This window comes from Pieris brassicae, chromosome 2, assembly GCF_905147105.1.
Source record: "Pieris brassicae chromosome 2, ilPieBrab1.1, whole genome shotgun sequence".
NCBI classification, from domain to species: Eukaryota; Metazoa; Arthropoda; class Insecta; order Lepidoptera; family Pieridae; genus Pieris; species Pieris brassicae.
In genome coordinates, this window is record NC_059666.1 from 19,161,763 (window position 1) to 19,175,801 (window position 14,039).

A 14,039-nucleotide genomic window follows, 5' to 3' on the forward strand; every position below is an offset into this window, starting at 1 on the left:
CGTCTTTCTTGGGAATGGTGACAGTCAGTGACAGACAGACAGTGATACGGGATTGTGCCGCGGGCTGGAGTTCGTGTACGTCAGAGAGGATATCTGTTCTCGTCGCCTCGGGACGCTTGAAGGAAGGGATCTATCTAACCTCTGGCTGCGCGTAGGCTGCGATAACCATCCACGATTCTACGCATACCTGTATAGGTCCCATAGCGTAAATACCGAAACTGACCGACTCATTGAGCACATCCAAATGGCTACAGATTCCCTTCTCGAAAGGATTCCTACCGCTGAAATCGTGATACTTGGCGATTTTAACCCCCACCATGCCGATTGGCTCGGCTCTGAAACCACCGATCACGCGGGAAGATCCTTTTATGACTTTGATTTAGCCTACGACTTGCCGCAAATGGTCCCTGCGATTACGCGAATACCAGTTGTGGATGGTCATAAACCTTCTTTGCTGACTTCACATCCGGAGACCTACCAAGTCTCTGTTGACCCGCCATTGGGTTCATCAGATTATTGTGTGGTACGGAGCATTGTGCCGCTCACGCGCCCTTTACGGCCTAGCTTTGCGGGCTGTCGCCGTGTGTGGCACTATAAGTCAGCAGATTGGGATGGGATGCGGTCTTTTTTTTGCGTCCTACCCTTGGGGGCCCATTTGCTTTTCGTTGAGTACTCCGGATGCTGACTGACGTCGCTAACTCTGTCGCTGATGTGGTCCTGCAGGGCATGGAACTTTTTATTCCATTCTCTGCGGTGCCGGTCGGTGGCAAGTCCCAGCCTTGGTTTAGGCGTTCGTGCAAAGAGGCTTTGCGCCGTAAGCGTGAATGCTTTAAAGCCTAGGCAGAAGCGGCGACATCCTGTGATGCGGCTATCGGCGAACGTAAAAAGCATACAATTCAGCCTCTAGGTCCTTCAAACGGGAAATCGCTAAGGCAAAGGTTTGGTGAGAAATTGGCCCACCTTCCTTCGGGAACTCGAGCCTTCTCTCGTGCTGGGTTGCTGAGCATAAAGCTACCTGTACTTAACTATACTTATTATATCAATTTTTCTTATATTTTGTTGATACTGATAATATATGTTTCCTCAGAATCGTTTGGTATTGGATTATATTAATATTAGCATCTAGTGGAATATTATTGTGGAGATTAAATTTACTTAGAGTTATAATGTTGTGAAACCAAATTGACATCGCTGGATATAAAAACAAAACAGATCATTTATGTAAAAAAAAATTATAAATAATACTTAACGATTATAAGTTTTGTGACTTGTTCCTAGAAATAAGTCTATTTTTGCCATTGCCATAAAAAGAAAATTTTATATAAATGCTGAATTACGCTGTTTTTTTATTAAAAAAATATTGGTTTACATCTAATATAGCTACAACATTATAAATAAAATTAAGGAATTTACCTATAATTTACCATCATTTATTTGATGTCAAGACTATTTGCTTAAGGTCAACTACCGTATTTATTTTTTTAGCAGGAGGAGAGCGATGTTGAGACACTGACAATAAAAGCGACAAAAGAAGCACGCGGCCTATACACGTGTGAAGTATCAGCTGACGCCCCATCCTTTTTTACGTTGCAAGTTCACGGCACTCTAAATATAGTGGGTAAGTTACATTTAAAATTTCTTTTATTCCTAACTTAGTATATATGTATGCAAAAATAATCCGAATTCCCATAAAAATTACTGATTGCCCAGCAAAATACTCAACTCAAAATATTACTAAATAAACTACAATTTATGTTCGCGGCGTACGGCTATTTATCTTAAAGCAAAGCTTTTTTACTAATACACAGCTAATAATACTGTTTTGTGATGCTTAATAATATATATGCTACTTGGATAGGATTTTGCTATAACAACCAGTATCATCTACATGCGCTCTGTTTAATTTGCTGTGCAGTCAGTATTTATGATAAGCATGCACTATTTTTGTACCTAAATAAATTTATTAGTATCGCATTTAGAGGAAAAAAGTAATGTCATGGTGATGTATATTTTCGAATTATTTGCTGTACTTGTTTTGTTTTTTTTTACGTAGGAGACGTACTAGCCTATCGGGCATGCAGTCAGTCAGATATGTGACCGAGTAGCTAGGTTCAGGGGAGTGCGAAGTCTCCTCTTTCTTAAAAAGGGACATTATTAACTTAAAGGGTTGTCGTCTCCCGCCGGGCCCGGGCGACAAGTACTTCGGAAATATCGTCATGACATTTATGGGCGAGTCGGAGCCCGCTGACCGGCGCCACCCGCGTTACCTCTCGTGCTATTAATGTCAGTGACATGTTTGACAATCTTGCCGCAGAATTTCCAGCTGTGATCTGTGATCTGTGATCTGACCTAAGCAACATGTCGGATAGCCTCTCGGGATATCCTCATGCCAGTCTCGAGCTCTAGATCGCACCTAGCCCTTCCGAATGTTGCACAGTCAACAAGTAAATGAACCACCGTTTGGTCGGTTCTGTCGTCATAGTCACACACGGGGCTCGTCTTCAGTTTGAGTCTGTGTAAATTGTATCCAAAAGCCTGTGGCCAGTCAGGATCTGCGCCATGTGAAACGATTTGTTTGTATGCTGTTTTTGCATATTTAAATAACATTTTTGTGACTGCTGTTTCGCCCCCACATAGTGCTCGTACCAGGTGTATATTGTCTTGAGTATTGTCATTCGTCGCAAGTAGGAAAGCGGATACGCACCGTACCCTATTCGCGTCCCCGTCTCCCCGACGGCTTCTGCGGCGAGAGCGTCTGCCCTCTCGTTTCCCGGAGTCCCAACTTGCGCCTTCACTCAAGATAGTTTAATTTTAATGCCATTTTCATGGCACTCTTCCAGGTTCTGGCGAATCTCGGCAACTTGAGGATCGAGAGGGCCTCCATCCGCGATGGCATCCAGTGAAGAGCAAGAGTCGCTGAGCACAGCCGCATTCAGCCTCCCCTTTGTCAAACATGTGCTGCGTCCCTCAGTGCGGCTAGCTCCGCCTGGTACACTGTACAGTACGGAGCCAGCCTCACCTTTTTATTTCTTGCCGAGTGGCAAAACGGGACCGAGACTGAGTAGTTCATGCCACTCCCACTCCAGCGGATGTTTCGCTCCTGTCTGTATATAATTTTGCCATAGTAATGTTATCGATTTCTGACCTTCCGCGCAAGGCGGTCGCACCCTCCTTAACACGAAGGTCCAGGGGTAGTATCCCTGCAAGCAAGGCCGCTGAGTTGAGTGCTGTAGTCTTGTATGTCTTTGCTATTTTTTGTGCGAAGCCCCTCGTCATGTCATCTAGTTTCTTTCTAATAAAAACTTTTTCAGCGTACAGGGTTATAGGCTCAATCACTGCAGTGTATAGGGCTGCAGTGACGTCTGGCTGTAAGCCCCATCCTATCTTTGCCACTTTCGAATCTTGTCTATATATTGATATAGTCTTAGTGTACAAGTTGTGTATGTGCCCTTTACAAGTTAATGCAGCGTCTATTTCTACGCCCAGGATCCTTATTTTGTTTGTTAATATTGTTGGCACTTTATTCATCGTGAGGCGGGGGTTGTCAAACTTACGTTTATGTGTCACTACCATCGCATTGGTTTTGTAAGGCGCAAACCTAAGCTTGCCCCTCTCGCCCCACTTATACACAAGATCCAGTATACAATTGGCTATTTTAGATACCTCCTCTCACGTATGTCCATCTATCATAAGCAGGACATCATCTGCAAACGCTTGAGCCTTAACCTGCTCATCATCTATTATCTTCCAAAGAGGGTCAATCAGTAAGTTCCGGAGCGAAGGCCCGGTTATGAAGCCTTGCACGCATCCTTTGCTTGTTCTTCTGAAGATTTTATGGCCTGCGTAATTTAGGATGATGCTCCTGTCCTGTAGATAACTGTTCATAAATTGTTATGTTTGTAGGACATTCCTCTTACTTGTTTTGATAAACATTTAGTTTATTTGTAGTGAGTAATTCAATTGATGAAAAAAAAACATATAAATGATGAAAATATATTGATATGCGATTATTTATTTGATGTGCAATTAATAATTTCCCCACTTTTAATAGCTTGCCTAATGCTGCGTATGAATGCTAAGAAGTGTGCATTCACCAAAACTATTCAAAAATCTCCTTAAACATATGTTCTTAATAATGAGCGTATATTATGGGGAAATAAATATATTTTAGATTCTTTAAACTCTACGTAAACCTAGTAAAAATCTACAACACATTGACTTATTTTAATTATAAAAATTAGTATCGATATCATATTTTTCTATGAAACATATTCTTAAAAACATCTTTGTACATACGTTTTCCTAATTGATATTTTATCATACTAATTTTAATAACGCTCCATAAGTTTAACCTGCATTTAATATAGTAAAATAAACAAACTAATTCAAATTAAATTAATTAAATATGATTTTTAATAAATGTTTTTTTCGATTGTCTTTTAAATGCGACTTCAGGTACCTTAGGTATTAATACAAGAGGGTACCTTTTCCTAAACGTGTAACTAAGTACTAAGTTCGTAAGAGTCTAGAGGGTGGGGCTTTGTCTCCTAACAACATATTCAAAGAGAATCACCTAAAAAATTATGTTTCGTTTGATAAAAACGCAATTCAACGATGATCATTACGATCGAGTGCTCTATAAAAAGCATGACCCAGGTATTGCTTTGAAAATATGACATAATTTTGAATAATACAAGGTTGGGGTAGATATTGATTGCATAGCTCCTAATCGAGACTAATCTGAGCATTTCCCCATTGTGGTGGTATACATGTTGTGCGTAAATAATTATTATATCATATTAATTCAAAGATTTTCTTTGAGGTATAATCGGTTTACTTTATGAAAAATAAGCATAATTAGAAAAACCATTAATGGGAGACCCGTCAACTTTTCCAATTAAAGTTTAATATAATTATTGTAATTTCATTGAGAAAGTTCTGACATCTTTGTAAATTTGTAATAAAGTAATATTATTTCATTGTCAAATGATAATAGAAAATGAAAAAAACTTTGTACTACTTTATGTAAGTACATATAATAATTTTCTTTTCTGCTAAGTGTTTGGTTTCTTTTCTTATAATGTAAGCTTGTAGCTACTTTGTTACTAGAAATTTGTTTTTGTATCTTTTGTTACATTTATTGCTGAAGGAATAAAACAAAGAAAAACTCTTAACATTTTATATGTTGACTTGAAAGATACAAATGGTCATCTTTTGGAACCTAGTTAAAATATATTTTGTAAATCTAGAGGTAACAATAATTCTTAGTTAACGCCGCCTGCGTGAAGTAACAACTTATTTTAAGACTGTAGACCGAAAACACGTAATGTATTTAATGGAATTTCAGCGCAACTGGCTCTAGTGTAAATTTAAAATAAACGATAGTTACAAATCGATAATTTGGCTTCATTCAATGCATACGGAGAAAGTTACAGAGGAATCACTATAACTTGAATGTCAAGGGAAATACAAAAAAAATCGAGTTAACGCTTTTTAGACTTAACAAGTACTTCGAGATACATATGATTTATGATTTAAAATTTTCGACTTACAGAGGCGCCATTTCTAAGTGTATTTTAAGACAAAAACATTAGATTAGAAGCCCCGAACCCGAACATTAATTTTCAATTTTATTGCTATTATTTCGAGGAATTCCAAGAAAGACGTCATTATAGTTTACATACTACGACTTACTATCCTTTTTGAAATTCGACTTATAGAGTATAAATATGTATAAGTAATAAGTATAAATAATTCGAGATTCCGGGTATTTAGGGTTTCAGCGAAAGGGAATGTCTATTTTGTTCGACTTACTGAGGATTTCAACTTAACGATGTTCGAGTTATAGAGATTCCACTGTATTTAATCAAAAATATCTAAGAAATTATTCAATATTAGATCGGAGGTTTGTAATAAGATTGTTATTAAATTAAATTTACCAAACAAGAAAGGAGTGCATTGATTAATTATTTACAAATACAAAGGAGAATCCCAAATTAAGAGATTAAAAACATATCTTATGGTGAAAGGAGGTATACGGGATATAGGTCACGGTACCTCATTAGCTTAACAAAAGAAACCGTGAGTCACTAGGTTTTGTGACAACATTTTATTAAAGTTTTGAGTAAATTGTTAGAACAATAAGCGTCCAGGCGGCAAGGGGAGATTTTTCTATTGCCAATTCAACGGGAATATGTGTACATTTTATAATTAACTTTTTAATAAAGGATTTTTATTGTCATTTACAGTTGGAAAAAGTATATGGTGGATTTATAGGTTATTTCTGTTGTAAATCAGGCAAAAAGAAATAAGATATGAATACGTGCAGAATTGTAAGTTTTGAGGTATAGTTTTAAAATTTTATTTTATTCTACGCGTAAATACGTAAGACAAAATACAAAATAATAATGATGATGTATATGTAGCGTCAGGCCCCGACATTGTTAAGATAACAAACACAAAGTTTTCTCCCAATCACTTGATTTATTCCAATTCTAATTTCAGTCTCTTAATTCAATACGGTTTCTTCTTAATTCAGTTTTACAAAACATTGATAGTCATATACATTTGTTTGTTTGAGCAGTCTTGGCCTAGTGGCTTCAGCGTGCGACGCTCATCCCTGAAGTCGTAGGTTCGATCCCCGGCTGTGCACCAATGGGTTTTCTTTCTATATGCGCATTTCACATTAGCTCGAACGGTGAAGGAAAACATCGTGAGGAAACCGGCTTTCTTTAGACCCAAAAAGTCGACGGCGTGCGCCAGACACAGAAGGCTGATCACCTACTTGCTTATTTAATTTACAAATGATCATGAGATACAGATATCTGAGGCCCAGGCCCAGACCTAAAAAGGTTGTAGGGCCATTGATTTTTTTTAATTATACATTTGTATTAATTATTATTAAAGGCCATTTATTTCACGGATTTACATTTTAACATTGATTTTATGGTAGTTATAACTAAATAAATACTTTTTTGACCTAGTACAATGCATATGTATATTTTAACTCGTCTGCTAAACGACGTTGACGTGACTCAATGTCGATACACTATCCGCATTGTTTTGTTGTACAATGTTAGTAGTTGTATGAAGTGGGCTCTCACAAAACATAAATTATATTATTAATTTCCCAGTTGAAACTAAAACTTTTACATAATAACATTTTAACTGTTGCTAATATACAAAATAACACACTTTACTGACGCCTAGATAAGTCGGTACACAAAGTTATTTGTCGCGAACTTTCAACTTTCCCTATTCACACTGTTGTATATGCAGTTAAAAAGCTTTTTTCATCTTTATTGACGACGGAGGGTGGAATATTAGTTCTGTATTTCTATACGTGAATCGCGTCTTATTTCTAAACTTTCCAGCAAAATACCGTTTACGATTTAATGTATTTCTAGTTGTCAGATACCGCTGAATGGTCATATCGCTCATCACTATTATTATACTGTAATAATTTTCAAATACACTCCTTTTTATTGTAGAGAAATACCATGTAGTACAATACCTATATACGAATAACTACAGACCAGAAGTCTGGGAGACTACCATGTTAAAGCTAAAGGTAAATAGAATTTTCTTGTATCATAATTAGAAATACGTTATATAGCATCATCACCTGTACCATGTACAAAATAGACCATCTTAATGGTGACGTGACTACCAAAACTAAACAAGAGCAGTTTAGTTTTAAATGGATTGAAAGTCTCACTCTGTAGGCAGATTTCATCAGATCACATCAGATTCTGTTGATTTGCCGTGATTGTGTAGTCGTGATGATTTGACTGTAAGAATTTAGATTAGGACACCAGCTTCTCCAGCGTCTTTAGTAATAATGAGTTGAGGCTGGTTTTAAATAAACTGGCTGATCCGTGTTTGTCTCTCCATTTTAAAAGTATGTAGATAGGTGCTATGCAGCGTCGAAAAACTAGGCCAAGATAGTCTGCTATTAGATTCCCACTCGATCTTAGTAGACCTGGTAAAATGCTATCTAAGCCAGTTGATTTGGATGGTAGGAAGATATTTATTGCCCATGTTACTTTTGATAGTTATTTTCTCAGCTATATGCTAGTCTGGACTTACGGTGGCTCTTTCTCTATATGGTTACCTTGATTGCGCGTTAGCAATTATGCATCCAGAAAAATTAGTAGCTAGTCTCGTTTCTATATCATTTTTGGTAAATGAGTTATCAGTGTCTTTGAAACCCAGTGCGGTGAGAGAACACTGCTCATAGCTCGTTAGTAGGAAGAGGAGGGACATTTGGCTGCATTTACATCAATGTTTTTTAATATAGTTAATCTATCAACAACTACTTATTAGTCTAACGATTTAGCCGATGAGTTTTCTAAGGAATTCTTCTTGATTTAGGTAGCTCCCCTTTGATTGCAAAGCGGTTCCAGCTGTGACCCGAACTGGCTATGACCTAATGTTTAAATAGCGGTTTTGCCGTGCGAAAAGTTTCCTTAGTGTCTTCCAGTAAAATCAAGAACATGGAGGAGACAAAGCATCTTTTGCATTCCTGATCAAGGTCGACCAACTTGGTGTCAGCTATGGGAGAGATGGTATCGACGGCTCCAGTCAGCCATAAACTCGCAAGAGCATGATGTCTCCATCCCAGCAATAGTTCGTCTGGTGGTTCTATTTGCTTCTAATACATAATTCTACCAACAATAATTAAAGCAACCACGGTATTAAACTAAGAACCTAGGCGGAAACTTCGGAAAGTCTGGTCCTCCAAACTTGCCTTGGGGCCTGCGACTACGTATCACGCGATGCAAGCATATCGTACTCGGAACCGTAGAAACATAGGCACATAGGCCCCATCGTTGGATTAAAACTCTAGATCATTTTATCATTTTCATCCCGTAACTAACAAATACGTTAGGCATCCCTGTACAAAAAAAGTTTGATTCGTTACTACTGGTCACAGTTAAGTTTTCATCTTAAATAAACTAGTTGTTTTCACGCATCCGGTAATTTTACTATAAAATAATTGTTAGTTTAATTGAGACCGAAAGACTTCAAAATGTTCATGATGATACATTAAATTTGTAATTTATGTATAAAAATAAAAACACTTTTTAAAATATCATAAAAAGTCTTTTTTAGAATTTATTCTTTAATTATATTTGTCATTTAACATAGTTAATTTATATTTGACTAAAATATAAAAGCTCTTTGATGCAATTATTAGGTACTTACTCGTACATATGAAATTGGCGTTTTGTATGGGAGAAACAACGATTTATGTCTTAGACATTCCAATTGAAGCTCCTCGAATGTGGAGGAGTTATTTGAGGTCAAAGTGACCAGTACGGCAAAACGTCCATTTCATATGTAAGGACCTAATATTAGTTTATTCATTTAAAGTTTATATATGAATAAAGGGTAATATTTAATTTATAATAATACTTTCTTTAAGAACTAGTACTGACTTCTCGTGCAGTCAGTATTAAAGTTATTCTATTTGCGCTCATCTTTTAGCACTCGTGTAGCACTCTAAATTGTAATTGGTAAAATTTTGTTGAAATTCCTTGGAGATGCCGAAGCTTTCTGCTAATGGAAGGACTTTGTACATATTGATGTTTAATAAAAGCAAACGTGTAAATAAAACGGTACATGGTATCTTTCTATCAAATTTCTTTCTATTTAATGATATATTCGTTTAATAAAAAAGGTAGCGTATTATATTTTTTTACTTATTTAATCTACGTTTAATACGTGAAACATGCTTCTTATATATAAACATGCTAATTATATATAATTAATCGCGGTTTTATTTTCAGACCTCCCCAAGTCGGATCCAGAGTTAAACGGCTTGAAACGTTACTATCGCCCTGGGATGAAGTTAAAAGCAGAATGCATAAGTTATGACTCCATGCCAGCAGCTAATCTCACGTTTTACATCAACAATGAGCAGGTAAGTCTGACATTGAAAATTAAATTATTTTTTGCACGCATTGTGACTCGGGTTTTGGCTTTATCCAATTTTCCGTGATCAAAGGCTTAAATTTTAATAATGATTTGTATTGTTATTTTTCATGTCATAATATTTTTATTATACGTGTTACCATACAAATAAAACAACCCTTTACCATTTACATGTATATTACGGAAGTTATTTATAAGTCCCTGAGTTGTAAAATTGAGTAACCTTGTTTTATTATCTGTATATTATTATAGTGTTAATAATAAAATAAATAATTAAAGTACGTTTTTTGTTTGAAGTTCTTCTACGAATTCATGATGTGTCCCGTATGTAATTTCAAATACGTTGTTGACATACCAGTCATTCTTAACTTTAACTACTTAAGTCTAGATTTTTAACATCACCCTAAGACACGTTATTCGTATTAGTAAACATATTGGTAGATAGTACGGCCACGTTAATGAATTTAGGAAGGCTCTGCTTTTAAACTTAGGTAAATTAACAATTTAAAAATATTTTAGGCAATTTCACATCACGTGTGGAGTAGGGTGGGTAGCGGTGAAAACGGAGACCTTTGGACTGCGTACAGTACAATGCAATACGTGGTACAAAAGCATCACTTTGTTAGAGGCAAAATAAAGGTAAAACTTGATTAATCCCTTAGAACCCTATTTACTTCGGTATTGAACTGGCTAGTTCAAAATCCATTCCTCTTGAAATGGCTTAAAGTATCTGGACAAACATTGGTTTTGTAGAAAATTAAACAAGATCCTTAATGCGGCATTTCTTATAATAAACAATGGCGCTACAACCTTTTTAGGTCTGGGCCTCACATTTCTGTATATGTTTCATGATCATTTGTTAATCGAATAGGCAAGTAGGTGATCAGCATTCTGTGCCTGACGCACACCTTCGACTTTTGGGCAAGGCAAGCCGGTTTCCTCACGATGTTTTCCTTCACCTTTCGAGCGAATAGAAAGAAAATCCATTGGTGCACAGCCGGGGATCGAACCTACGACCTCAGGGATGAGAGTCGCATGCTGTAGCCACTAGGCCAACACTGATCTCTGCTGCATTTCTTACGTTCAAATTAAATGAGATTTAATACACACACAATGGCACACATTTATTTCTGACAAAAAAATCAATTGATATTTAATTTAACAACTTCGCATCATTATCAGCCCTTTAGTCAAACGTACATTTGAATTGTTAGTAACATTTTCATTCATGTGGAATCAGTTTTCACTTCAATTCCGTTTGAGGAATTTAATAACATTTGAATTTTGGCCAATGAATTTTGAATACAATGGTTAATATAACTGAAATAAGTTAAATTTTTTATTTTATTATTTTTAAATTAAATTTAATGTTTCAGTGATTAGAAATTAATTCCAATGTAGGTAAAGAATTGCTTTTAGCTGTAATATATATTAAATTTAGTACTTGCGTAAACTAAATATTACGTTATAGAATATATGTTATTCTAAATCATTTATTGATATAGGTAACACAATGTACACTTATGAACGTCAAAAAAAGAAATGTATATGAATTTCTTATAATTTTACATTTACTGCCAGTTCTGAAATCAAGGCAATAAACTCTCCGCCACTCTTTTTAATCGCCAAGTTTTTTGTGTTATACGACGTTTGTAAGGAGCTGCAACCAGTACACCATATTCCACATGACATCTTAATTAATTAATAATAATACAATAAATTAAAAAGGTTATTTGTCCTCTATCACCAGGAGACATGGTGAAATAGGAGTACGAACTTACATTCTCGTGGGAACAACACGCAAATACGTATTCGAAGGGCTTCTTATCACATAAATATTGAGAGTAAGACGGAATGGCAAGGTCTGGAAGGACATAAAATAGGATTTTGCTTAGAGATCTATGAGTTTTTTTTATTGACACAAACACGATTCCTATATTAATCTACAACGTAGAACAGATTCTAACGGAATCAAAAACCATTGCCATGAAATTTGACATTATTTAGTATTATTAGTTTTATGCTAGACATATTTTAAATAAAAGTATTTTTTTATATTATACTTTATGATGATTGATTATTTCTACAGTAGATACAGTCAGTCATCACACTGTATAATTTATATATATTTAAGGAGGCTACTCCATATGTCGTATTTCGCTTATGGTATTATGTATAACGTGCAAAAAATGTATCGGATTTGACTTACTTGTAACGACACCTACAATCTGTGATACGATAACGTCATACCCTCAAATGGGTCAACAAGTTTATTTCGGTTACTAAGCATATTTGCAACTTTTCGACGCATACTAAAACATCAAATTGGAGGAACTGGAGTCAATACATCCTCTATATTTGTGACCCCGACATGATACGAACACGCAACTCTTATTCTTGATGTACATAATAAAAATAAAAAATTACAATAAAATGACAGTACAGTACTCCCAAATTATTAATACGCATAGATCTTCGCCAGTGGTCGTATTCCCGTATATAGTTATTTAGTTTATTCCGTAGTAAGTAGCTTCATTTAAGTTATTACAACATTTAATACCGACAGTATTTAAAATTGTCGAACGTACGAACGGAACGAGCAGTGTTGCCCTAGTGGCTTCAGCGTGCGACTCTCATCCCTAAGGTCGTAGGTTAGATCCCCGGCTGTGCACCAATGGATTTTCTTTCTATGTGTGCATTTAACATTAGCTCGATCGGTGAAGTAAAACATCGTAAGGAAAGCGGCTTACCTTAGACCCAAAAAAGTCGACGGCGTGCGTCAGGCACAGAAGGCTGATCATCTACTTGCCGATTAGTTTAACAAATGATCATGAAACAGATACAGAAATCTGAGGCCAAGACTTAAAAAGGTTGTAGCGCAATTGATTGATTTTATTTTAAAGCATAGGAACGTATCGTATTGAGTACTTTTTTTATTAACTGTTTCATACTAAACGAAGTTACATTTTGACAATTCCGTAGACTTAATTGTTTTCTACGCTGAGCAGCGGGCCTTGACTCACTCATAAATATTATTAGGATATTTCCGGAGTAGGTGTCACCCGGGCCCAGAGGTAGACGCCAATCCTTTAAGTTAATAAAGTCCCTTTTTAGAAAAGGGGAGATTTCGATACTCCCCTGCTGATTAGTCTAGGTCACATTTTTGTCTGATTACGTGCTTGGCAATGTAGGGGTCCCTATTTAAGAAAGAAAAAATATTTAAAAAATGGTTTTCTATAGAGAAAACTGCTTAATACTCAGATAAAATATAATTATATAATCAATACACAATTGCAATGTATTTTTGATATATGTTGATATATTATTTTATATGAACTTGTTTGAAAAGATCCGGTGTTCGGCGGCGATATATTCGATATACTTCAGAAGTCACGAGAGGGTGGTTGAAGAAGAAGGTGCGATAAATACCATCGCCCCTCTCCCTGAGACAAAGGAAGCTATCGTCTTCCCCATAAATCGCATATCTTTTAAAAGTAAGTAGACACCATATCAAGCTTAATATTTGTAGTGCAAGTAGCTGTATTCTATAATCACAGTGTACAAAAATCGAAACTTCTAGATCATATTAACTACATGCTTCTCGTATAAAATAAATGATATAAAAAATATTTTTGAACACGTATTATTTTACGGGATTTGCTTCACTAAAATCATTTAAATAACTTTTTACCGAAATGTTAATAGATCATATGAACATGTGTGTATGAACATACCTAATAGTACTTACTTATATTGTGTGGTATTAATGGAAAGTCCGTGTTTATATTTTGAGCTGATCGTCACAGAATTAGTCGAATACGGATTCAATCAGTGCGTTTATCGTAGATGTAGTGCAAAATATACAATTTTCCAGGTAGGAGTGCCCAAAACACTGATCATAAAATATAGAATCTATAAAAAAACAGTAGCCTCTCCAGCTTTACAGAATACCAGATTATTTTATGTTGGTACTTAAAAAAAATCCGACTTGAGATTATAATAGACTCGTCAATTTATAACACCTATATATTGAAGGTATGACATACCATCAGCCGACATTTTGATAGATCATTGTAGCTTAATCCATCATAGGGTCAAGCTAT

General features: G+C 35.8%; 1 protein-coding gene across 2 annotated transcripts in view; it reads left to right on the plus strand.

Moving 5' to 3' along the window:
- Nucleotides 1-14,039, plus strand: part of LOC123720519 — a 32,302-nt gene that overhangs the window by 13,901 nt on the left and 4,362 nt on the right. Inside the window, exons 3-6 of one of the 2 annotated variants that reach the window (XM_045677161.1) lie at nt 1,486-1,618; nt 9,792-9,925; nt 10,456-10,575; nt 13,286-13,430. In XM_045677161.1, coding sequence (XP_045533117.1) covers nt 1,486-1,618; nt 9,792-9,925; nt 10,456-10,575; nt 13,286-13,430 — 532 coding nt within the window. The remainder of the gene's footprint in view (nt 1-1,485; nt 1,619-9,791; nt 9,926-10,455; nt 10,576-13,285; nt 13,431-14,039) is intronic. The other variant, XM_045677162.1, reaches the window with a different exon arrangement.